This window comes from Phaenicophaeus curvirostris, chromosome 1 (assembly GCF_032191515.1).
Source record: "Phaenicophaeus curvirostris isolate KB17595 chromosome 1, BPBGC_Pcur_1.0, whole genome shotgun sequence".
Taxonomy (NCBI): Eukaryota; Metazoa; Chordata; class Aves; order Cuculiformes; family Cuculidae; genus Phaenicophaeus; species Phaenicophaeus curvirostris.
Window position 1 is genome coordinate 142,367,752 of NC_091392.1, and position 25,441 is coordinate 142,393,192.

Here is a 25,441-nt window from a genome sequence, read left to right on the forward strand (position 1 = left end):
GCCAACCCCTCCCAATGCTGAAGAGTTTCAACCCGGCGGGGCTGGAGTGAAGAAGGGGAAGGGCGGAAGGGAGGAGAGGAGCTCCGCGCAATTCCCAGCTGCTCCGGGGAGGGGAGGGGGGGAGGAGGAGGAGGAGAGAGGAGAGGCGGCGGCCTCGCTGTTATTTAACAGAGAAGAAAGAGGGAGAGGAAAAAAAAAAATAAAAAGGAAAAAAAAGAGACGGGAAAAATGGCGAACGATTCTCCTGCAAAAAGTCTGGTGGATATCGACCTTTCCTCCCTGCGGGTGAGTGCCGGGGCGCGCCCTTCGCCGGGGATGCCGGGTGGGAGCAGCCGCCCCGGAGCCGGGAGCGCTGCCGGGGGGCCGGGGGGGACCCCGCGGGGGGAGCGCGGCCCTGGGCTGCTTTTCCTTTGTTTGCGTGTATTGGCATGTGCGTGGAAAAAACAGGGCGCAACAGCTGCACGCCGCCAGCTCGCTCGCCGGCTTCGCTCGGGCTTTGCCAGCAGCCATCGCCTGGCAAAAAAACCCAAAAACGTAACCCCGCTTCTTTTCTTTCCCCCCACCCCCCTTTTCTCTTCCCTTCTCCCTCCCCTAGGACCCCGCTGGGATTTTTGAGCTGGTGGAAGTGGTTGGCAATGGCACGTACGGGCAAGTCTACAAGGTTTGTGGCTGAATTTCTTCTCCTTTTATTGTCGTCGTTTTTCTAGAGGGTGTCGCGGTGTCTCCGCCGGGCTGAGCGCACGGCTGCTGGGGAGCCGCCCGCCGTGCCCAGCCGAACAGTTAGGGGTGATAAAAATGTTGTCCTTGTCATTGTTGCTGCCCGTGACAAGTTGGTCAGCCTCTTGGCTTCTGCTTTTGCAATGGAGCATAAATCGTTCTCCCATGCACCCATCCTGTAATGATGAAACGGTCCTTTATTGTCCTTATTCTTCCTCCCCCCCCCAAATCAATGACCCAGCCGAGTGGACGCTGTCAGAGTGCGTCCACGCTGTGCGAATAGATCCGCGGGTTCATTGGAAATTGCTGCTGGAAGTCCTCTTGGAAGTTGCTGCCGCTGCTGCGGTGACTTTAGACAAAGGCATTGGCCTTCATTAAAACTGTCACTGTGTTTCCTTGTTGGAAAACCTTCCAAGTGCTGAGGCTGTCGAGTCGGGGGTGAATGGTGCATCTGCTCCCGCTGAGCCATGCGGTGATTGGGTGGGCAGAGGGGCAATAATAAAGCGATGGAAGAAAGGCAGCTTACTTTGTGAAAATCAGAATTCCCAGAATAACCTGTTTGACAAGTGTATGACTTTAAAAAAAAAAAATAGAAATCAGAGAGTGCCCATGTGGGTGTGAAACTAGCCTGCTTTTTTTTCCTCCCCCCCACTCCAGCGTGCAGTCAGTGGAACAAACAAATCTCGAGATTGCATGACTTTGCAGTGAGTGCTGGCTACCAGGATGACTAATTATTCACACAGTCTTAATCCTTGGCTGTACAGGGAAGGCTGTAGTCTCATATCGTGTAGAAATGCAAGGCACATTTGCAAAGGGAAGGAGAGAGAACTGAAAGTGACTGTGTCCAGCCGCTTGGGTTTGGTGGTGCTTATAAACAAGGCAGTGTAATTGGTGAGTTTCCCTGATGGCAAGATACTGTTGCTTGCAGCTCCAGTAACTAAATAAAGCAATTTGGTGCCTCTTCTGCAAATGAAACACTTGTCAGTTTGTTTTGAGGGCGTGAACCTCAGCCTTCCTGATGGAGAAGTAGTCTGCGCAGCGTGCGAATTGCATTTGAAGACTAGAAGTGGAATAACTGGGCTGCTGCTGTTGGCAGAAAGCTGGAAAAAAAAGATGTGGCTCAAAAGGCCAGAGGAGAGGGGGGAGATGCGTGAGAAGCTGCATTTTGACACCACCTTGACCGTTTTATTTTTTTCTGACAAATTAAATGGCACCATTTAATTTCTTTTTTCCTGTAATCCTTCTGCTCCCAGAGCTTGCATCACCTGAACACTTCTTAAAAAAATTGTAGGGCATGAATTATGTGATTTGAAACTCTCCTGTTAATTATTGCAATTTGGTGCATTGTTTCTCAGCTTACTTGTTTGTGCTTTGACTTCATGAGCAAAGTCCTCATTGGATTAACAGTCTTGAGCATAGAAATGTTTAATTCAGTTTTCATTCAGCATGCTGGAAGTGGAATAGTTAACATTAGCAATGAAAGTTAGCAGATGCGCATTTATCGACTTGGAAGAGTGAACAAACACCTGAAGTCTAAGGGCATCGGTGTCACTTTGATAACAGGAGAAGCACCAGGCAGTTTCTGTCAGGACACTAGTTTTAGTGTGTGTCTAAAGAGATTTCCCTGTCTTTGATCGCTGGTTAGACAACGGTGGCCTTTTCCTTTTGCCTGGTAACTGAGGGCGTGATGGTTTGGGTGCCAGGAATAAAAGAAATAGGTAAATACTGCTTTGCTATAGAGCCAGACAGTAGTGGATGGATGGGTGTGTAAGTTTGGATTGACACTGCTACTTCCTATAAATGTGGACAAATGTCTGTACGTAGTTTTAAAATGTGGACACCTAACAGGGTTGTGCATAAAAAGACAATACCAACCCCCTTCCTTCTTTACTGTGTTTAAAATTTGGCTTTCTTCTTTAAAGAATGCAGCTACATAAAACAAAATCGGAGCAGTAGCAGTGCAACAGTGTTTAACTTCTATCAGCCACTCTTTTATTAGGAAAAATGTTCCAAGGTACCCAGAGATAAAACTGTGTGTGTATATTTTGAGGGCTTTTGGAGGAACTGCTTAACCGAGGGAAAAATGTGGTTACACTGTGTTTGCTTGTTGCCTTCCGCTTTCCTTCTACCCAGCAACCTCTTCTTGCTCTCCCTCTTCCCAAATGATTTTATTTCCCTTTTAACCAGCCTGTCATTCCAGGGGACTGGCGGCAGGTAGGTTGTCTTTGAGGAGTGATGATGCTCAGAGATCTCTAGTTTCGTGTACTTCCACGTTTGTGTGGCGGCATCAGCAGTGATGTCACCCGGGCGCGGGGAGCGGGATTGGCTGGCTACCTGCCACTGTGGGGAGGACGAGGGAGCGGGAGAGGGCATGACGTTATCTCTTTGTCTAGCTTATACACCCCAGCGATGATACTGAAGGACGTTTGCCTTGCTGGGGAGTCTCCTCACCAGCTGTGGGAAGGAGACTGTGCTGACCTGTTGAAAAAGCTGAAAATACTCCTGATTTTCTCCTGTTTTTCTTAGATGAGGTTGCTGGAAATACCTCAGATCTATCTAGCTACCGGTGTTTTTATAGGTAGTCTTATTTTAGCTATTTATGTAGCTATACATAGGTATATTAGATGTATATACACGCATGAAATATGAGGGCAGTCTTAAGTTGTTTGGCACCTAAACGCAAGTGGAGTTACTCCCTCTCACTGTGGATTCTCTTGTGATTTTATGCCATTAAGTGGGTTGGCTTACGTGGAGTGTATTGTGGGCCTGAGATCTTGGCAGCGAGATGCGAAGTTTTCAGCTGCTCTGTTAAAAGTGCATAGAGTTTACATTCTTTTAATCTTCATAACCTCGCTTACACCTCTCCTGTGTGAAGGAGCCTTGCGTTTCAAGAGGACCTTGTTACACAGCAGTGAATCAGGGATAAAAAGAGCCCGAGGTTCCCCAGCCCTGGGTATGTGGAAGAAATTGTATAGTTTTGGGAAGGACTTGCCCAGCCCAGGGAAAGGGGCAGCAGCAGGGGTGTCTTATTCATCTTGGGTCAAAGCAGAGCTCCTCTGCTGATCATCTGAAACCCTAAGGAATGGAAGTCTGGCATGGAAGTTGTTTGCCCTTTCGTAGTTAGTTCAAAATCCAGGAGTTAGTTCAAAATCCAGGAGTGACGGCGCGTAAAAAGAGGGATGCTTTTGCAAGTCACATTGCTTGTAAGTTAGGAGGCAAAGGGTTAAAGTAGAGCGAGCAGAGTTTCCTCAGAGCTCAGGCTGAAATGCCTGGCTGCCGAGCCCTCTGAATCTGTAGTTTAACACTTTTAAGGAGCCCCTCGCCTCTGCTGGAGTTGAGAAATTTCCTTTCCACGGGCTGCTCTCAGCTGATGGGAGCGAGGAGGCTTGTGCGGGCTTGTCCCTGCCTGCAGAGCTGGCAGCCAGCGCCCGCCTGACCCTCTGTAAGCGACAGGGTAGTGATGTGCTGCCTCTGACTAGTGGGTTGCAAGCCAGGGCTGGGGTGAAAGGCACGGAATTCTGCAGAAAAACAGTGTTAACCTGTCATTTTTTGCATGCTTTTGTCTTTTGCGTGTCTTTTTGTCTTTGCTGTGCCTCCAGTGTCCTGCTGAACTGCTTTATCAGAGCCCTTTGGTCTAACTGGACCTTATAGCCAACTTACCAAATGATTAGCTACCTTAAGACTTTTTTTTTTGATCTCTTGCAAATAGTGGAAAAGCATTTTTAGCATTGCTGCGGTTACATTTTACTTTTTTGCATCCAGTAGTAAGCTTAATTCGAAGTTTGGTTCACACGAAATGAAAACACTGCTGAAATTTGCCATGAGATAAGATTGAAACCAGGTGTTTGCCTCCTTTCGTTTTTGGTTTTTTTTAATGCAAAAATGACCCATGAGCTAAAGGCATTGGTTAATATTTTCCAAATTTTAAAATCACTACCATCTGATAATTCATAGAGGCATAAGGTTTATTAATTTTGCTTCTGAGACTGAACTGCGTGAACTTGCTCAGTCACTTTCTCTTTGTTGTGTTTTTTTGGGGGTGTGTGTGCATGTGTTTGGTTGACACTTTAAAATAGCTGTTGTGAGCACACTGTTAGGTCTCACAGATAAACATTGTAATTCTCTTGTAGCAGCAGTGACTGAGGGGGAAGGATGTTTTTGTGTGAGTTCTGAGGGTAACAGGAGTGCACCAGAAAGATGAGAATTAGGGATGATACTTCTAATTGCCCTCAACGCAGGCTGGTGTGGCTTTCTAAGAGCCTTGTAATAGTTAATTCATCGTGAAGGCTTCTTTTGTTGATTTATGTTGCAGCCTTCCAAAACTGCATGTAAATGATGTGTATTGTCTAACTGCTGGCTCATAAAAGGAAATGATGTAAGATGTGATCGTTTAAATGCTGATTTGAAAATAAATTAGAACTTGGATAAATGTTTTCCCACGCTAAGGATACTCTATTTTTGTCTTAATGGACTTTCTATCTTACAAGGTGACTGTTGGGGGGGTAGGAAGAGAGGTCTGTGCTTAGTATTCTCTATAACTCAGTTGACTTCACAGCCCTCCCTTCTTTCTCTCACTGCTAAAGGGACATCATTGTGGATTCAAAGGATTTTGTTAAGCATGAATACAATTCCAGTCTTATCACTATAAAGACAAACTGTACTGAGGATCTGTGAGGTCACTGGTTTTCAGGAACTGGTCCAGACCAGCTCTCTTAAGTATGAACTGCACTTCTTCCTTTCCTCCTCTGATGTTTTGTGGATTGTGTTGCAGAGGGAGAGCTTGCAGTTGGGAGAAATCAGGAAGGACCAGGCAGCAGCTGGAATATTGGCATTTCTCTGGGTTCTTCAGCTAGATGTAGTCCTTAATGTTATTTGTGCCCCCACCTCCGCTTCCCCAAATTGGCTGAACTTTCGACCAGTTCTCCATCACCCAAATCCCTCTTAATTAAATATACAAAAACTAGGCAGGTGGCCAGTGGGGATTACTGATATTTATTTTTATTAAAAAAGAAAAAGAAAGCAACCTGCCAATTGTGGGTAACCACATGTCCCTCTCATTCTTCCTCCCCCAATCCATCTGTCTGTCGAAACGTCTCTTTTTTTGTACCTCATCTTAAATCAAGTTGCAAGCTCCTGGGACAGGGACTCTTTATTCCTGGAGTAATCAGAAGAAGGCATGGTGCTCTGGGACCTGGGTTGTATGCAGGGCTTTGAGGTGATAAATACAGCTTGGAGTCTTACGCTGACTCCTTGGAAATGTCTTCAGATTTCTGTAGGAAGTTTTTTCAAGTGATGTGGGTAAAACTTCAGTTGAAGTCATCTCGTGCTTTCCTTGCTTTATGTGTGCTCTCTCCCTGATGGCAGTGGTTGGGGACATTTCCTCAGACTTACTTAGATAGATGATTTTCCACATGAAGGTCTTTGCATCTTGCTTCAGGCATGGAAAGGTGAGCTTTATTTTTAAGGCCCAGTATAGGGCTTTTTGTTTGTTTTGGGATACTGAAGAAAGAAGGGGAGAAAAAACAGAAACAGACTTTCCCTTTCCTTGCTTTATTTTTCTTCTTTCCTGGCAATGGAGATTTTGGTGATGTATTATCCGTTTCTAGGCACCAGAGCTTTGGTGGTAGTGTGCAGAAATACATTTTTCTGGCCTCTGTGATGATGGCAGGTCTGCACCTCTCACGCCATGACATAATGTGGATGGATTTCCTTTTGGGACATTCAGCATCACAAGAGGTGTTCACCCTTTGCATTTCCCTGCTTTCAGTGTATGCATTTTTTAGTATAACTTTTTGGGCTAGAATGCTAGCTCACTTTTCTCATGTGATCTAGTGTGTTTGGGTATGCGCATTATGTTTTAGTCACCTTTTCAAGGGGTACTTTCTGTTGCGAGTGTGATTTCAGCCGGCTACATTGTGTACCTAACATCTCTAGATCTATTTTCTTTGGAGGAAAGTGGTATTTTTGTTTTTCCCATTTTACATTTCTGACTGTAGGCTCTGGCTCCACCAGAAGTGTTTCTCTTGCCTTTGGATGATGTTGATATTTAAGCTCAATAGCATTGACTTGCACAATGTGAGCTCAACTGTAGTTGAAAGTTACAGTAAGATCCTTATCTGTGGCGTTATTTTAGGTCCCAGTCCAACTCCCACTGGAGCTGGTGGAAAGAATTCAACTTGCTTGAAGGAGTGATGGATTTGGGAGGGGATCGCATAGCTTTGCACAAGAGTTTTCTTATCAAATACCTTATGTTTGTAGCATTATGGGTCCCTGATTGTTTCTCAGGTCGACACAGGCTAAAATAAAGATACTGTTGGCTCTAAAAGCAGGCTACCATGGGAAGGGAGAGGAAAAAACCTACAACTGTGCATACACTTTGGGAGCGCTGAGATAGCTTTGAATGTAAAAGACCTGTAGATTTTGACATTGAAGCTCAGTAATACTTCTGAAGTGTATTTTCTGCCTTGGATACAATGTGAAACACTTGCACAGAGGCACAAAATATGACACCGATTGCAAACTGCAGTACTACCAAATGGGCAGAATGCTGCTGTGAAGTTTATGATGCCTCCACCTAACCCTCATTCCTTGTCCTCTGTCCTGTCCCTAGCAAGGCTTGATGTACCTCCTGCTGGGTAATGGTGAGGCAAGCAGTCCTATCTTCTCAGGCATCCACTTCAGCATTAGAAAAAGGACAGAGCAGCTTTCCGCAAAAGAAGCAAGTACGACTGGAGACACAATAGTTCTGCAGGCAGAGCAGTCCCTTGCTTTGCTGGGCTTTGTCATCCTACAGGATAGAGAAATCTGCTGTTCTCAGTTATAATAAATAACCAGAACTTGACCTCAGTGGTGTTGATTTAGTTTGCTGCTGGTTGGGAAAAATGTGAGAAGTGCCAATGAAGAAGGATGAAATCACAAAGACTGGAGATGCCCACCCTTACAGAGGACTGGCCCTACTGAAGCGCATAGGTGGATGTATGAAGGGAGTAGACTTCTCTCCACTTTATTTAGAAATTGGTGCTACTAACTCCTATCTCAAGTGCGCTGTGCAACTCACTGTAGCAGGCGTGAAGGGTGTTGACTTCTCCCTGGGCTTTTCCCATGCCCTCCTCCTGCTTGATCTTGCGTCATACTGACAAGTGAAGGACTACATTTCTGGGAAGATGTGGAGTTGGGAAGAGATAATGGGACAGCTCAGGCAGAAGCAGCCTAGAGAAGGTGAATTTGCAGAGGGAATTAGGGAATGGAGAAGAAGAAGCTGGCCTAAATGTTGAAAACGAATATATGCGTGATTCATAGTTGTGGAAAACAAAAAGGAGTTTGGAGTCATGGAAGTGCTTAATGTGAGAAAAAGTAAGGGACAGCTTAATTGTCAGTAGAAATACATTAGCCTATATAATTTATATTAAATATACATATATGTATTTATATATTATGAAGGAGATTAGTGAACTGCCATGGGTAAAAGCTTGCTTTCCCTAGCCAGCCGAGCTTTGAGCTTATTCTTGCTGGGGGAAGGTTCATTTACACAGGTTTTTGTACTGATTTTGTTGCAGCTCAGGCTGGTGAGACCTCCCTCAGCCCACATAGCTGTGTTGTGACCATGTGCCAGAAAAACTGATGTCTTTTGTTGGAAGATTGTTTAACATTCCTGGCAAAATGCTTCTTTCCCACCAAAGTTGCACCTCCCTGGGTTGCTCTGCCACTGTAGCTGTCATTATTGCTATACATCAGGACACTGCAAGTGCGAACAGGTCCTGATCAGCCTGTCTAGTAATAAAACAGCTAATGTGGTAAAACTTCTAATGTGGATGCAGTTATACTGGTATTGTAATGCTTATCTGGTATGTCTCCGTCACCTCCCTTTGGAACTGTCCCATTGCATGTTGATAAGAGCTGCAAGGATCACAGTGACTCATGGATTTTTACTGGTGGCTGAAGGACCCACAATGGCTGTAGGAACATACTTTCTGGAGCAAGGTAGCACTGTTTCTGGAGAAGGTCTGCTGTGGGCTGGCATCAGCCGTGTGGCTGCTGGGGCCGTTGATGGTGCGCCATGGCTGCTCATCTGCTCCCTCCCCTGCTTCTGTATGTCTCATGTACCCCTTTAACTCCTTGGCTCTGCTGATAATGTCTACTACTTAATCTTTCCACTGCCCTGGCCCACAAAGTCCTAAAAGATCCCTCGGGGCACCTTGTATTTGCAGCTTTGGAGGAGCAGGTGCTGCCCTGCTCCTTACCTGCCTCTGAAGGCTTTCCTTCTTCTGATGCAGCTCTCCACGTGGAAATGCTGGTCATCATGTCCATCCAGAACACCTGTCCACCTGGTCTTTGGCTCCTCACTCTGTGTTGTATTATCGAGAAAAGTGGCTTTTCTTTTTAACGTGCCTATGGAGTTCCCCTTAGCTTGCCTGGAAATTCTAGGACTCTGAAAATTGGGCTTCTCCAATAAAGGAGTTTGATTCCCCACTTTACATATTGTCAATGGGATTTTTAGGGTGAAAGTTGAGTTGCTGTGAATATCTTTCATTTCCTTAATCTGTTTGGGGTGGTGTTTGTTTTTATGTTTGGGTTTTTTTTTCTTTCTTAAGTTGGTGAAATGCCCTTGAAAGAAAGGAGGGGAAATATTGAATATGGGCATAAAAAACTAGCTCATCGCAGACATTTCTATTTCTTGGCAACATTAATTGCCTTTAGTATGGTGTGGTCTTGTTGGCTCTGGTCCCTGCGACTGGCAGCTTCACCAGAGGACAGCGATGAAGTGGGAGGACATTAGTTAGGTAGGTTAAAGAATTGCAGGAGATTGAAATAATTGATTTCATCAAATCTGGGTTTTATTAACTTCCTGAGGACTACCAAGGCAATAATCTATTCCTGCTGGTTTATCTGAGAGCTGATGTGCATTGTTTGGGATTTTTGCATTTGGAACCTTTAAAAATGATTTGATGTCTTAACTGAAATTGACTATTGCATTTTTAAGGTCTGGTATTCAATTGCTTTTCCCCAGGATTTTGTGAGAGTAGCTGTAGAGGATGACAGTGAGTGAGAGTTTATGATTTTAATTTAAATGGTAAGCTCAAACAAAAATAAACTTATCTCAAAACCTGCCCTTTATGCTTTGAGCTATCTAATGGTATTGTGTTGTTTTGTTTTCAAATGCAGGATGGAAAAGCGTAAGGTCTACTGGCCTTAATGTCTTCTACTAAAGTATACCACACTGTACTTGGGTTTATGTATCTTAAAATCTGGGACCCCAAATATTATTGCAATTCATTATTTTTCTTAAATTTTTTTTGCTTCACAAGGAAAATTTAATAGAATACCTAAAAGGAAGCACAACTGTACCCAATCTTACAAGGCTCTTGTTAGGAGAAAATACCAGCAGCTGAGTTATAAATGCTTGCACTTAGCGGTACACAAAGAAAATTGAAATGCTCATGGACCCTTAACTGTAGCTCACTAGCATGTACTAGTGCAATAATCAAAATAATTCTCAGGGGAACTGGTGCAGCAGTGTTTGCATATAATGATGAAGTATTTGCTGAATGGAAGCCGTAATTGAGTTTCTTTTGTGCTTCTCCAAAAACCTGATAGCGCTGTGTATTTCCAGTTATTTTGTGGTGTCCTGATAGGTGAAAAATGTATCTTGTAGCAAAAGCTGCAGATTTACATGTCTGATCAGTAATTTAGAGCTTATTTCTGTCCAAGTGGGCTTGGATGGTACTTTTGAAAGGTGCTTAAGTAGGTGGGCTACTAACTGTCCTTTTGATGTTTAAATCTGAGCTGTGTGCTCTAGGACTCAGTGGAGAAAAACTGAACAGAGGGCCATGGCCTCTGGAACTACCTACCCTAGGATGAGATAAACTGCTCTTTACCTGAGTCTTTGTCCGTTAATTATAATAGGAACTTGGCATGAATGTCTCAGTTGTACGTCTTCTAGGTGTCAAAGGTTAGGCAGATTGACACCACTCTGTGCCATACATGTAGTAGCTCCTACAGTTTGTTGTCCTTGTGGGGTATATAGTTGGAGTGAAGAGGCCTTTGTAAGTGGATGTGTGAAGGTGACTGATGTGTGAAACCGATCTTGCCCATCATTAGAAAGGAAGCATCCCTTTTCCCAAAGACTCCTAGATAAGTGACCTATTTTTGCATGCATTTACCAAGACCTGAATGTGCTTGCCTTCAGCTAGTATCTCTGTGCTCTTATACGAAGGCTGGGAACTTAGCTCTGCGGGATTTCCAAAGGATCTGGTTGTGAAGAACTATCAGTGCAAAAAGCAGTCAATGCCTTGTGTCTCTTCTGTGTGCTGTCAAAAGTAGGCACTGGGGTCTTTCCCATTCAGATAAATTGTACATCTACAGAGAATGCATAGATTTTATATTACTGGTTTTCAGGAGAGATTTATAGCAATACTTAATTCTTTTTATGATGTTGATAAGGGTTGCAATTAAGTGCCTGACATTCAGACTATTTTTTAAAAAGTATGCTTCTCTGCAAGGTATTTTTTCCCATCAAACCTGTTTTGTTTTGGTTTGTTTGTTTGTTTTTCCCCAGCCATGTCATTGTGTTGCTTCTCTGTAGCTGTAAGCTCAGGCAATAGAATTCAATCTGGTTGTGAATCTTATTTTTAAATCTCAATCTGTTGCAAATCCAAGTATCTTTTCTCTCGTTAACACTTGGGTTTTTTTGAGGCAATATACTGCATGTTCCTTCAGCAGCTACGGGGGACATTGCTAAGTACTTTAAGTTTCTTGTTCTGCACCATTTGTTCAACTGAACTATCGGTTGCATGGTAATCTCTGGTATAAACACAGAAGGAAGTGGAGCTCTCGGGTGCTTCTCCTGTGATACTCAAGTTATCCACTGTGCTTTACTTTGGGATGAGGATGAGGGAAGTACAGTGAGGAACTGGTGTCATTTATTCCAAAACACCCAGGAAATTTGTGACAGAGGTACAATCCAAATGTCCGGATGCAAAGTTCTGTGCTTTAATCAAAAGAGATCCTTTTTTGCCTTGATGATAGCTGGGGCCAGCTTTCATGTTTATCTGAGACAAAAAGAGAGGGAGGGAAGGCTTTTCGTGTTGCCCCTCTAGTGTCTTAAAAACCACTCAGAGGAAGGGGCTAATTGTTCTTGGATGACTGGGCAGGTGGGTCTCTTGGAGCTAGCCACTTGGCCTAGAGCATGCTTGTTTGACTTGTGTTTGTGGTGGCATTGTTATGTGCGCGCTTGAGGTTGGTGAGGTTTCTGTGTTTAAATGGTTTTGCAGAAAGCCCTGAACTGAATTGCTCACATTAGACTGTATTGTCTGTAATGGAGGTGGGGCAGGTATTAGGATATTTTACCGTGACTAAACAGCAGTGTTAATACCTTTAAAATTGGTATATTGACGTTTATGAGCAGATATTACATTACAGTGATAGCTTCAGGGGCCTTCTGCTGTGTATGAGAGCTCTTGGTTGATTTAGAAAGCAAATAAATAGCATCTTTAAGCCACCCTAACACAATCAAGCATATTAAACCGAAAATGCAAGGTGATGCTATATCCTTAGCTTACCCTGCAATCCACTGTTATTTTGGGAGATTAATTTAATGATGTACTGTTGCAGGAGAAGGAACAAAAGATGCAGCACTGAGAACTGTAGGGAAGTCCTGGATACAAAAGACCTTCCTGATTTTGTGGCAGGCATTTTGTACACCGGTGCTGTATTTTGTGTCCAATGCACTCATCCTAGGGCATGCTTGAAGGAGTCTCATTGCCACAGGGGTTGGGGCTTTGGCAGAGCTGGCACACCTCCAGGCTCCTTTAAATTGTCACCCTTGCCTGTGTTTCTGGTGTGGTCTTGCGGGGGAAGAAAGAATGTCAGCCTATTAATAGTGACGGCACAGGCTTTCTCCTCTTCATATGTTAAAAATCGCTGGAATGATTTGAATAACAAATTACCAAGAAATCTTTTTATTAATCTCAGTGTTTGGAAGAGTGTACTTTGCTGCTTCTTTACCACATGTGAAACAGAACAAAATTCTCTGATCTGTCTTGTCCTTCAGAGCTATGGGGAATGCTTTATGCAGCTCCGTCTGTGTGTTTTAGATGCTCACCAAGAGTTAAATTCTGGAGTGATGACAAGTGAATATGGAGAAAATGTTTCAAGTCATGTGAAAGAAATGTTACTTGCTAAAGAACTTGAGTGTTAAAAGAAGGGCTGAGAAAAGCTTTTCTTAGCCTTTGTGGAAGTCTTATATGGCAAGAAATGAAAATCTTTAATATTGACCTAATTTTATTTGTATTTAAGATCAAAGAGCTCTTGTGAATGAGTTACTTGTCTTCTGTGTCACTGGCTTCATGTTTTTCTGAATGGCTTGAGGCAGTAAATCAGACCTAAGTAGTGCTACCTTTCCTTAGGTTTCCTCTGAGGTAATGGAAGAGTGCTCTGGTTTCCTCTTCAGGAGTGAAGATATATTGGCTATTGAGCAGACTTCTTTCCAACTGAGCTGCTGATTTTGGAGGTGCCTCCTCACGGACCGAGTGTAGTGGCAGTGCTTGTTCTAGGTTTTAGGAAAAGAAGAGAGAAAAGACAATGAAACTGCCGTTATTGACAATACCGCTTTGGTCACAGACCAAGTCCTTGCTGTGATCCGAGTTTGACTTTGGAGCATTCTTTTCTTCTGCTGCTCTGTACCTCTTAGCTTGTTGATAACAAAGCATGTAGTTGGGGTGTGCTGTTGTTATGAAATATGTTTTGTATACAAGCAGTGTGGTTGCACTGAGCTGTATGGAAAAGTTTTATTTTTATGTTCCCCACCAATAGGATTTCCTGTTGCAGAAAAGAGATGGGAAGGTGAAGCAGACAGCTGAAATGCCCTGGGTGCTATCTGGTTACTTTATTCCATCAGGGAGAGGGATCCTGCTTGCTTTCATGGTCCGGTGTCATGGTGAAAGCACCAGGTCTTGGAGATACTTTGACTTGCTGGAGTATCTACTGACCCAGTAACACCATAATGTGGGTTTTAATCTTTCTCTGTAATTCAGATAGGAAATGACGGGAAAATGGAATGTGAACAGCATTTCAAATCTGTAAAGATGGCATCAAGTTAGTTTGTAGATCCTTGGGAGTTTGTTGTGTTACTGTTAATATACATTCAGGATATTAATAGGATTAGTATACTTAGGAGAAAAGGGAGATCAAGTTCTTTTTGTGGGTGCCATTGTCTGAACTCTTGACTGATGTGAAATATCACATGTACATGAAAACCTACTGAAGAGAGTGTGGGTGGTACACTGCCTCTGAGGTGGTAGTTGTTCTGCTGAGTTTGACTGCCCGTGGGTCTGTATTCGTGGTGGTGGATGTTGCTGACTCAGCAGAGCCTATTCTTACCCCCTCTGCTCAAAGCCAGTGCTCGTTATGAGAATAAGAGGTGCCCAATAAATGGGAAATCTCATAAAGCCACTTGTGTTGCTGAACTTTACCAAAACCTGGCTTTTTGTCAAGGTTAACTGAAAAGCTGGGAGTGCGTTTTCCGTCCAAGAACTCTTGGTTTAAAGCTCCATTAATTGTATGTCAGTTACCATATGTGTTATCATAATAACCAAGAGTGGAAAGGACTAGATTTATTTCGGTAAACATGTCACCTAGTAAAACTTTAATAGCTTGTCTGCCCTCAAAGGCCATTCCTTTTTTTTTTCCTATGCAGATTGTGCACCCAGCAGTAGTACAGTGTTTCCCAGAGATCCGTGTTTATAACCCGACCTTGAGATGCTACTCTTCCCAAGAGACCAATGAGGCTGTTCCAAGGATGCTTAGCTGACTTTGTTTGCAAGGCACAGATTACGTTTGCCTCTGCTGCACTGACTTCTGTGGGTTTCTTTTAATAGTGACTATGGTAGGCTTTGAAAGATGATAAAAACAACACGCTGAAATGACTAGGGACTTGAATCTGAATCACAACTGTCAGCAAAACCACCTAGTTTCGGGAACTGTTCTGTGTGATGGCAGAAATAGTCTTGTGGGCTCCTGAGCCAAACTTCTCTTCAACAAATACGTGATTTCATTATTTGAATGTTTCGAGGGAAATGTTTCAAATGTCTTTGCTTTCTTAGGCTGGCAGCAATAATATCCTTAACAGATTATACAGATCTCCTGTATATTTATAATTTAAGAGATGTAAATGTCATTTGAGAGAAAAAGTAGTGCAGTGAAGTAAGAGCATGGTAGACATAATCCTTATTGTGGTGTTGGGGTGTATACTGTTTTGGTTTACATTATTTTTCTAAAGCAAGAAGTACTTTGCCTGTTCAGGATCAGGCCCCGTCTGCTGAAGTCAGTGGAAATAAACTGGCTGTACAACTTGGGGCTAGAGCCATGGGTAAAGGCTTGCACATTTTTGGTTTGTGCCAACATTCCCTTGCCAGACGTAAGAGAAAAAAGTATTCCTTCTAGAAATACCACTTTTTGCAAGTGCCTCATATCTTAAACTTCTTTGACTTATTCTTTAATCTTTTCTCATAGGAAGATTTTTCTAATTTTGCCCTTTTTTAAAAACAGTGGTGGGTATCTTTTCTGTGATTTGTTTTGTCCTTCTGGCTCTCCTCCCTCAAACTCATCTGATGTGTGTGAATTCCTCCTGCCCCTTCTTTCAAAGTCTACACTCATCATCCTTTGCATCTCTTCCTCCAAGCTTGTTTGTGGCTTTTTTCTTTTTTTGTATAAAAGTAACTAACAAATAGAAAGGATATGGTTAAATCCGTGTGACCTTTGATATTGGCTGTAGTTCTGCCAAGATGAGTGAGGTTTGTTTGTTTTTTCATTAATGTGTTTTCTCCACACGCATTCTGTACCCTCTTTTGATCTTTTTTTTTGTGGTCTGTTTTTACCCTGGCTTTCTGAAGAAATGAGGCTCTGTCCATTTTACCCTGTCCTTAGTACTCAGCTTCAGGGCTGACTTCAGCTGTTTTTTTTGGTTTGGGGTAGGGGGTCCTTGCAAGTTTAATGAAAAATAGATGACTAGGTGGATAGGAGTGAGAAAGCCTGTTTGTTCTTCTCCTGCCCACTGCTTCCCTGTGGAGAAAGCCTATTGAAGTCCATCTTCATTGGGCATGGGGAAAATCTGTACCCAAGAGGAAGACCTAAGGTTTACTTCTGCTTGCAGTGCTGTTTGCCTGCAAAGTGGGGGCAGTTGTTACCTCTCAGCTGAGCAAGAAAGAGAAGGAAAATGAACTCAGGTCTGTCTTTTGCTTCACTTGGGGTAATTTATTATTTTTTTCCCCCCTGTATTTTGGACAAAACTGTGGTGCCATCTCCTGAAGTTGGGAGGTCCCTCGCTGGTGGAGGTGACAGTTGGAGGAGCTCTGTGGGGATGGTCTCTCCCCGGACTCTTCAGGATGGAAGGTGTGAGGTTTCTGAACACTAAAGTGCCTTGAAAGGCTCTGTCTAGACAAGGCACTGTTGCCCTTGACACATGCTAAGTCCATATAGTTAAAGCCTCGAGTACTTAGTCTGTGCTAACCTCGGGAGGTAAATCCAGGGCCAGACAAGCCCCCTGAGGAGGTGGTGGACAAGGTGGGGATTTCTTTGCATTAGTCTTCTCTGCAACCTCAGCTGGTGCCTAAATGCAAAACTGGTCGTAAACCCTGGATGCTATTTCTCTTGTCAGCTCCTGTCTGAATAGGGGCTTTTTCATGACACATGCTTGTTTGCTCATGTTTCTCTTTTAAGGAAAGCAGTTAAACTAGGCAATAACCACCAGTAATTCAGTGCTCAGTTAAGCATGTAATAAACAAAGGCCCAGATCCCTCAGTCTTGAGCCATTAAAGGCTGCGGCCCTTTGTTCCTCTCTTTGGAAGGAGGAGGGAAAAAATGGGGTACAACCAACTTGTTTGGTGTGGGGAGGACAAAAGGGTGGCTGGACGGGAGAGAAGCGCAGTGGTGCAGGACTCCCATGACTGGCATTGCCGTTCTTCCCAGAAAGTGCTGGATCAAACCCTGGCCTTTGCTGTGTGCCCGCGATGGCAAACTGTTGTGGAGTCTGTTGAAAATGGGTTTTAAAAAAAAAAAATTTTGCAGCTCTTTATGGTTATTCTAGATGAAGCACTGTGTCTCACTCCTCACTCATCCTCCTAAGAAAAGCTGATGCCCGTTGACTGCGAAGCTTGCTCTAGTTTTCTGACTTCTGATCCAGGTGCAGTCCAGCTGTGGGGTGGGCAGTAGCTGGATCAGTTCTGCAGTATTTGCTTCCATTGCTAAAATAAGTCCTTCTACTAAGTTACCAAGTAGACTTTGGGATTTTTTTTTTCTTTTGCTGTTTGGGACGGGATTTTCTTGCAAAGCTACTTGGTGCAAACGTTCCTGCAGAGTAGAAACAAAGCAAAGACTTTAATCAGTTTATGGATAGGTGTTTAGGGCAGGTATCTTAAAGACTTCTGGGAAACTCTTCATGTTAAAACAAAATTCAAGTGCCTTCTTATCTTTGAATTGCCCCTTTAAGCCTCAAACCCAGCCTCTGCAAATCAGTTTGCTCTTTTACAAAGAGAATGGCTTCATGCTATTTCTCTGCATGATTTTGCAAAATGCATTTCCAGAGGGGAACTTTCTTACACATACGCAGAACAAATTTTAGCAAAATATTTCATTTACTTCTATCTTCAGACTTACGAAAATGAACTTCGTCATGACTTTTCAAAGTGTGGGTTTAAGCAAAAGCTCTCAAGGCATTTCAGTGCTGATTCTGGTGCAGCTGTTAGTTTAAGGAATCTGTTTTTAAACTGGAGGTGGCTGATAATTATATTCAGGAGAGGAAAACACAGTATTGAGCTGAATAAACTGTAGTTTAGCTGATATATATTTTGAGATTGGATATGGCAGGTAGAAAAGGTGTTAGGTCAGAAAGATTTAAATTTTAATGCAACTAATTTTTCACAAGCTTTTCTAAAACATTCTCCTTCTGCAACATATTTTATCAGCACTGGTGTCCAGGAGAGCACTGTTTCTCCCTGCCACCCTGCTTCATCTGCTCTTTTTTTAGACCATTGCAATGCTTCTGGTTTCTGAATTTGATGTGATTTTTTTTGAAGTTCAGTGCAGTTCACTGTAGGACTCCTAGTATATATGAATTTTGCTTTTGGCTCCTTCTGGTGTAAGGAAGTGCCTAGTCGTTCTGCAAACTCTGAATGGCAGCATGTGAGACTGCAAGTGGTAGGCAGCTGGTGGAGAGATAGGAAGGGAATTGAGGGAGAAGAGCAAGTCGTCCCCATGAGTCTGACTTCAGCTTGTTGGCTTGTAGCTTGCACGTGGACCAACACCGCATCCTGTCTCTGGGTCTGTGGGTTAGCCTCTGTGATCGTCCCCCTGAGACTGTGTGGGCATCACAGCCTTAGAAAATGGTTCATTTAATTCCTTGGGATGATAATAACATTCAGTGGGGGAGCTTGAAACGTGGAGTGGCTGGCTGCCCTTTGAGCCTGGAGCTTACTCACTGTTTTCCTTGCCAGTTGCGCTTCACCCCCTCCCGGCAAATCTGGCCAGGGCCATCCACTCTTTGCACAGGACTGATGCTTTCCCCTTGGGAGCTGCTTGCACCATCTCTGCTTTGATTCCGACCATAGTGTCCAGGATCTGCTTTTCCTGTCCTCCCCAGGAGCGGAGTGAGTGGGAGAGCTGTGGGACATGCCAGGCTTGTTATACTCATAGTTTGCCAGCTTGCCAGGTTTACCAGGTGAAGTAAAAACAGTTTTCTATTCAGATTTTTCTCACCTTCTGGATGAATTGCGGCATGCATAAGGGTGTCCATGGCCTTATGCCATGTTGTAGGCAGTGGGGGATAAAGTAGAACCTGATGTAAACCTCCCCTCCAATGTTATGCACGCTAATTGCTGCTGTATATTCAGTCTTTTGGGTGCTGGATAATAATGCAGTGGCCCCTCTGGTAGTGACGGGCAACAAATTATAAAGATCAAAACTCTCCCACACGTGTATCTGCAATTTTGAATGTACTCACATAGCCTTTTCCACAGGAAAACCATGATCACATCTATTGCTCAAGCTGTTTTTTAAGATTCCCCCCTCCCCTTGCCACTCCCTTGATCTGCAAGGAGGTGACAGTTGTGGGAGGACTGAGCCAAGTCTGGTTTTTAGGTATTAGGAAGTGCTTAGAGGAGTTTCTGCTGAGACCACCATCTGGACAGATTCGTTTGCTGAGGAGATATGCCGATTCCAAGGGAAAACTGTTCGGATGTGGTGTGTACGTGTGCAATACTAGCAGGCTGACAAGGCAGTAAAGGGAAGATGTGGGCTTCTATATGGTTACTTCAGGGCTATGTAGTTCTTCAAGATTTAGCTGGATGAAAAACAGCAGGGAGTTCAAGCAAATGGACAGATCTGTTTCTTGTATTGGTGCTGACCTCTGTAAAGCATTGAAGAGCTAAAGACTGTAATTATTGTTAATTGTTTCTATATGGCAAATTCAGTAATAAAATAGGTGCCTGAGTACTTGGAAAGTGCCTTAACTGCTTGGGAATCACTCACTTCTCTCCATTGGTCTGGACCAGTCCCATTCAGGAATTGCTGGAAGTGGGTTATAATTCTTGGGAAGAGTTTCAATTGCAGAATGTTTCCAACTTGACCTCGTGAAATGCTTGTATTGTTTTAACTAACTCTGGAGAGAGAAGCTCTTGTCCTTGGATGCAGATCCTGTTTGTCCTGCTCTGCTGAATTCAACCTGCTGTGTTTCATGCTCTCTGTGCTGGGATTGACTAAAGATTAGAGCTGGGGAGACATGACACCCACATCCCACTCTGGGGGGCATTGCACTGCTGGAGCTTCACATTTAGGCACCAGAAGGATTAAAGGGCATGCTTTGAGAAGATACTCCTTCATCTCACTGATAAGTGGTACTGAGCAGGCAGAGGGAGAGGAGGCTAATGCCCTTTTTACCCAGGGTCTGTTTAAAGAAAGGCGGTCATTTAGCTAAAATATACACCCACATTTCATTTTTGTTTAAACTGAAATTACTGAGTAAAGAAATGCATCCTGGGAACAGATTAAGCCATATGCTAGGAAAGGAGCACATTTCTCTCAAGCTCAGTTGACAGGAGCGTGCTTAAGGGTTTTTTGTATTAAATATTTGGTAAATCTGTAGTACACTTGAGTTCTATGTGGTTTTAATTACTTTTGATTTTTTTTAAACCTGCAGGATTCTGACATTTTTTTTTTCATTTTTCCTTTCTTCTGCCCCATCCCCATGATGATCCTGTTTCATCGTGAAATGAGCACTTAGGTATAATCAGCCATAGTCATGTCCTAGTGATGGACAGAGTGATCCCTGTGGAGCTGGCCATAAGGCTACATTTCCAACTCTGGGATGTCTAGAAAGCTCTGGTCCTGAAATTTGTTTCTTCAGAAATATTTGATTAACTGTATTGTACTAGTATGAGGTTGGTTTTATTGCTATTTCTTATACTTTATTAACCTGTTATTAAAAGTACAAGCCATGTGCATTTGCTTCTAATGACTCCTTTCTTTCTCTGCTGTTGATAGCAGTTTTCTGTATTGTTTTTAGCAGCGAGTGCGTTCAGGAACAGTAGGGTGGGAAGGGAGGAGTGGTAGGAGGGCATTTCTCTCTCTTATTTTCTTTTAGATTTTTGTTTTATATCAGAAAATACTTACCTTTTTTTTAGGGGGGTCGGGAGGGCTGCAGAGAGGCTGATTATCCCTGTGTACTTAAAGCAGGATTCCTCTCCCTGTGAGTTATTTGGAGGATATTTGCTCATCTGCGGGCCACGAGCATGTAGATGCCACTGGCTGCGATGCCTGTTTGCTTTCTACCCCCAAGCTCCCAGCTAAGCAAAGATCAGACCTTTCACCTGCTCCCTGCTTTGCATTTCCAGTGTTTGGGTAAACCTGTCTTTCCGGGGAGTCTAGGACATACGCAATTTCTGCTAAGCAGATGCACCAGCTTTATCTCCCTGTGTGATTTATGTTAAGCACTATGGTGGTGTCCCCAGAACACCAACTGGAGAGGGAGGTCAAGGGGAAAAAAATCCTAGCCATAAGCAGTTGGTTGTAGTTGTTTTGGACAGTCTATTGTTGATGCTGCTGTATTACTCATGTGCTTTCAGCCTGCAGACTCTGGGGGATAAAAAAAGTCCACCCCAGAGAGAACTTGGTTTGCTTATTCATAGTGCGGATATCTTTTCTAGCAAGAACACGTGCTCTTAAGGGAAAAACAGTGATCTTACATGAGCAATTGCAGTATTTTGTTGTGAGGTATCGATGTGTTCCCATACAAAGCAGGGCTGCTAAAAACACCTGGATAGAGCTGCAGGCTGGTGGTTGACAGTTTTCCCTCATTTCTCTCTCTTTCTTTTTGTTTTTTAACCCTGTCTGCAGTTCTTTCAATCTTGAGAGACCCTTTTTGGGGATGTTTTCTGTGATTTTATTCTTTTTCCCCTCCCCTAAATGTATTTTCTTGGTCTCTGAGTCCTTCAGAATATTCAGTATTTGGAAATTATTCTTTCTTCAGTCTGTTTTCCATAAGGTTGTTGGTATGGTATTGTTCCATATGGTTTAGTGTTTGATAGGAATGGTTGGACCCGATGATCTGGTGGGTCTTTTCCAACCTGGTGATTCTACGATTCTGTGATTTAAGAAATGCAGAATACAGCTAAAATAAAGACCTTCCCAGACAAAAGATGTAATGCAAGCCACCTAAGTCGCTTGATCTTCACCATCCACCTGCTAGCAAGCCTCCTTTTCCTTCAGCCTCAGGGCCTCCATGAAGTCTCTCCCCTCTGGATTTACCAAGCACTCAGTTGCATGCTAATCGCCAGTAATAAAAAGCTCGCTTAAGATCAGGCAAGCATCTAAAGATACCTGTCAAAGCTAAATGTCTCCTCAGTCTTTGCAGCTCTTCTCAACAGTGAGTGTGGATGGAGTGATTCATACTCATCAGCTGCCACGGAGCTGGGGGCTCACCTGTGGGCAGTGGCTTGGCCATTTCCCTCTTACCTCCTGCCTTGGGTAGAGACAGGTATAAGGCAGATCTTTGTTTCTCAGGAAAAAACAGAGAGGTTATGTATTATTAGGTAAAGGATGTGCTTACTGTGTGCAGAGCACTTGGTGAAACTCCTACTGAAGTGCTCTGGATCACCCTGGTCCTTACTCTGAGACCACATATGTTTTGAGAGGATTCTGCTACTATAGATAACCATGGTAAAGATGCTCACATAGCTGATTAGGCTATATCTGTGTCAGGGCTTATGTTAGTCAGAGATGACCCTTTGGCTGACTGTAGGTTTGAAAGCTTCGGCTCAGGTGAGAGCCTGGTGGTGCCATCTTCCTCCATCACCTGCCTTTGCCTCTGGTTGTCAGCATCTAGGCATTGCCCAATGCCTGTTTAACTCCTTGTCAATTCATCTCTGTTATACAAGTCATCTGCTGACAAAACAAAGATCTGGGTCACTGCTCTTAAAATAGATTCAGCATTAAGCAAATTGCTCAAACAAGCTCTCCGTTTCTCTAAGAAGGCAATGTCAACCCAACCTCATAGGGATACCCCTAACAAGCACATCATCCTTCTGCAGAGGTCCTGTTAATTTAGCGATGCTTGCCTGATATGCTTTTAAATTGCAATGTCCAGCTGTTTGCACGATGTTTGTCCTGTGGCCGAGGGAGTGGGTTTTTCTTTTAGTTATATTAATGCAGGTGTATGCATTAATATGAACTGTTTTTTTGAGGTGATCTTTGCAAGTCTTCTGTTTGTTTGCACTTTGGTGCCTGCAGGTGTGATTCGCAGGTAAAATTTTCATCTGTAAGAGTCATGATATATGATATCCATAGGAGCTGATTGTTACCCTTGCTTATACCTAGCGTTTAGTGGTACCACTTTCATCTTGATAATATTCATCTGGTAACTGCTTTGAATACACTGTGCCAAGCCCACATATGACTGGGCAACTGGTCAAGGTTGAATTACTCATGAAATCCATTTTTAAGGTCGCAACTGGGCCTCTGTGGACTGTGATCCTGAGTTTATAGGACTTGATGCACCATGTGGTTTTCTGCCAAAGTCTTGTGGACTTCCTGGGTCCGGGCTGCAAAATGTGTTGTCTGGTGTTTTCTTCTGTTTGTCCAGGGGATTTCTTCTACTCTGAAGAGGGTTACTGTCAATGGGAGTGGGGCAGGAAAACACACTAATTGAAAAAGGGGAATTGGAAAGTAGGATGTTTGTTGTTCTTGCTCATAGGAGTCCACCTCTGTCCATGTTATTGACTTCACTGTGGACATGGAAAGCACAGTAGGCAGTGATTTGATAAACTGGGAAGTCTGTGTGGAATTTCCAGTTATAAGGAAGGTGGAGTGAAATAAGGTTTAGTGTCCCATGAGTGAGTTCCCCACTTGACCCCATGCTGACCTGGGTTGGCAGTAGGAGAAGAGTACCTATAGGGGAGGAGGCAGTTTTCTACTCATTATACTGTAGAAAACATGTTGTGTTTTTGAGAGTGGTTGGGCAACATGAGGCCTCATAATTCTTTCACCACTCTTTTCCTAATGTTATGTTCGTAATATCTGCTCTGCTTTTGTGTTATACCCCAAGTAGACTCCAGGCAAAGTTGCGGGTAGTGCCTTGCTATCACACAAATCCATCAGCACAAATTGTGTAACATTGTGCACCCCTTACAAGGCTCTGGGGGACCAGATGCCTTGAAGATGGATCTAATGGAACTGGCCTGCTGACCAGAGAGTCACGTATGCAGGCAAGTAAAATGCCAGTGAGAACTGTCTGACAGGTTGTAACTGGAGTTTAGGGCTTACTATGAGGCTACGGAAAATCACTCTGTGTGAGGACTCTGCAGCCCTCAATGCAGCGATATGAGCGCTCCCAGAACAAAGCGAATGCCGGCGGTGCTTCTGTAGTGTGTTAGCAAGAGCATTTGGCTAACTGGGAATTGGGATACAAGCTCTTCCTCTGGGATGTGATCCTTTATCTTCTGCACCTCAATTGCTACTCCAGCCACTGTGCTATAGGAAAGCTGTGATAGAATTTATCCTGCTTTCTTATTGAAATCTTAATACTTGGCACGAATAAATGTTGGATTAGTTTGGAAAGGAGGTTGTATGATGCATACGACTTTGTGTGATATGCCATCACATACAATGTGGTCTAAGAAGTCTGAAATCTGCACATCTAAGAATACTGAAATACTGTTTGGGTGAATGAGGGGATGAAGAGTTGCTTGTTAATGGCAACTCTTCCACCTGGAAGAGGAGAGATGGTGATGCTAGTACCTACTTCAGCTCCCTCCTAATGGTGTATTTGCAGGGAAGAAGTGTGCCTCAGCACTGCCAAGGGATGGGAGGGGAGGCTGAACAGAGGAGTTGCTGATGATGGGTACCAGTTTTGCCCTCAGCGAGAGACTGAGGAACAGAGGGAGTTGAATGCTTCTGTAGATACTGTGGTTGAAGGGGACAGAAAGCTCACTCCTTTATCAGGCCTGTATGTCTGCTGTTGTTTTGTAAGTCCAAACCATCTCTTGCGTATCGGCTAAGAACAAACCATTTCCTTTCACAGACGAGAGGAAAAATCAAGGAACACTGTGGTAACTATAAATAATATTTCTCTGCTTTCCCATGATGAAATGTTGCTTTGTTTCTTTTTTCCTTGATAGTGAGAATACAGAAGTGCCAGGCAGTGACCTTAAAAACTGCCTGCACCAACGGAGATTGTTACTTTGGAAATTAACTCCTTCACCTTGCCGTGCTATTATTGGGGTTGAGCCTGGAGCCTAGTGTTTGCCTTTTCCTCTCAGATTCTTTCCACTCCCAAATCACAAATCTAATCAACTTAAACAGAAATGAAAAATGCTAAGCTGGGAGAAGGCTTTGTAGCTGTTTTCATAAGGAGACTGGTGCTTGCCCTGGCTTAGTCATTCAGTGATGTATTGGAAGGGGAAGCCTCTGTTAGTTTTTGTTTGCCCCAAATCATTAAGTCAGGAAGATGGACTGAATTAGTACCAAAAATTGTTTCAGGTTCTTTTTGTTCAGCTATTCTTAAGTTTTGCTGTACTGAGCCCAGCGCTGAACTAGAATGACCTGCTGCTGCTGCTGAACCGTGACTTTATACTTGAATGTTTGTTTCACAGAGACTGAGGATTGTGAGAGGGAATGGTTTGCTGGCCCGTGGGTATGCTTATAAGATCAGGCCCGAAGTAATTCACATGCCAGTATCAAAGTGCTACAGTGCATGGAGTAGGGTTTTTCAGCAGGGTGGTGCTTCGTTGCTGTATACTTCAGTTGCTTGCTGTATCTTTAGAAAACAGTTAACTGTGTTCAGCATCCCTTTTAAAAAATTACAGTAAATTGAACTCAAACTGTTTCTTTCTAAGTCTTGGACTGAAGTATTTATGTGAGCTAGAAAACAGTGAAAACTAATAAAAATTTGCTGGATTGGTCTGGTTGCTTCTGCTGTGCCTTCAGCTCTTCTTTTTGCTGGAAATGTTGAGCAAAATTTTCACCAGTGTTTGAATGGGGAAGTCACGTGAAGTGTTAATTTTGACTCAAACTTTGTCTCTCTCCAAAAGGTAAGACAACAAAAAGTAGACAAAAAGAGTAGAAGAGTGAACATGATACAAAGAGGTTGAATTATTATGTTGAATTAAAGCCATGTGTGGAATATTCCTATTCAAGCATTTCACGCAGCTTCTGACTAATAGCTCTCACTGCAGTGCTGTTG

General features: G+C 43.4%; 1 protein-coding gene across 11 annotated transcripts in view; it reads left to right on the forward strand.

Moving 5' to 3' along the window:
• The first annotated feature begins 178 nt into the window (after nucleotides 1–178).
• MAP4K4 (mitogen-activated protein kinase kinase kinase kinase 4) overlaps nucleotides 179–25,441 on the forward strand; it is a 167,004-nt gene continuing 141,741 nt past the window's right edge. For 6 of the 11 annotated variants that reach the window (XM_069876808.1, XM_069876858.1, XM_069876849.1 and 3 more), the window contains exons 1-2: nucleotides 190–285; nucleotides 596–661. In XM_069876808.1, the coding sequence (XP_069732909.1) occupies nucleotides 229–285; nucleotides 596–661 (123 nt within the window). In that variant the 5' untranslated portion in view covers nucleotides 190–228. Of the gene's footprint in view, nucleotides 286–595; nucleotides 662–25,441 lie in introns of all 11 variants that reach the window. The other 5 variants (XM_069876815.1, XM_069876867.1, XM_069876831.1 and 2 more) reach the window with 5 other exon arrangements.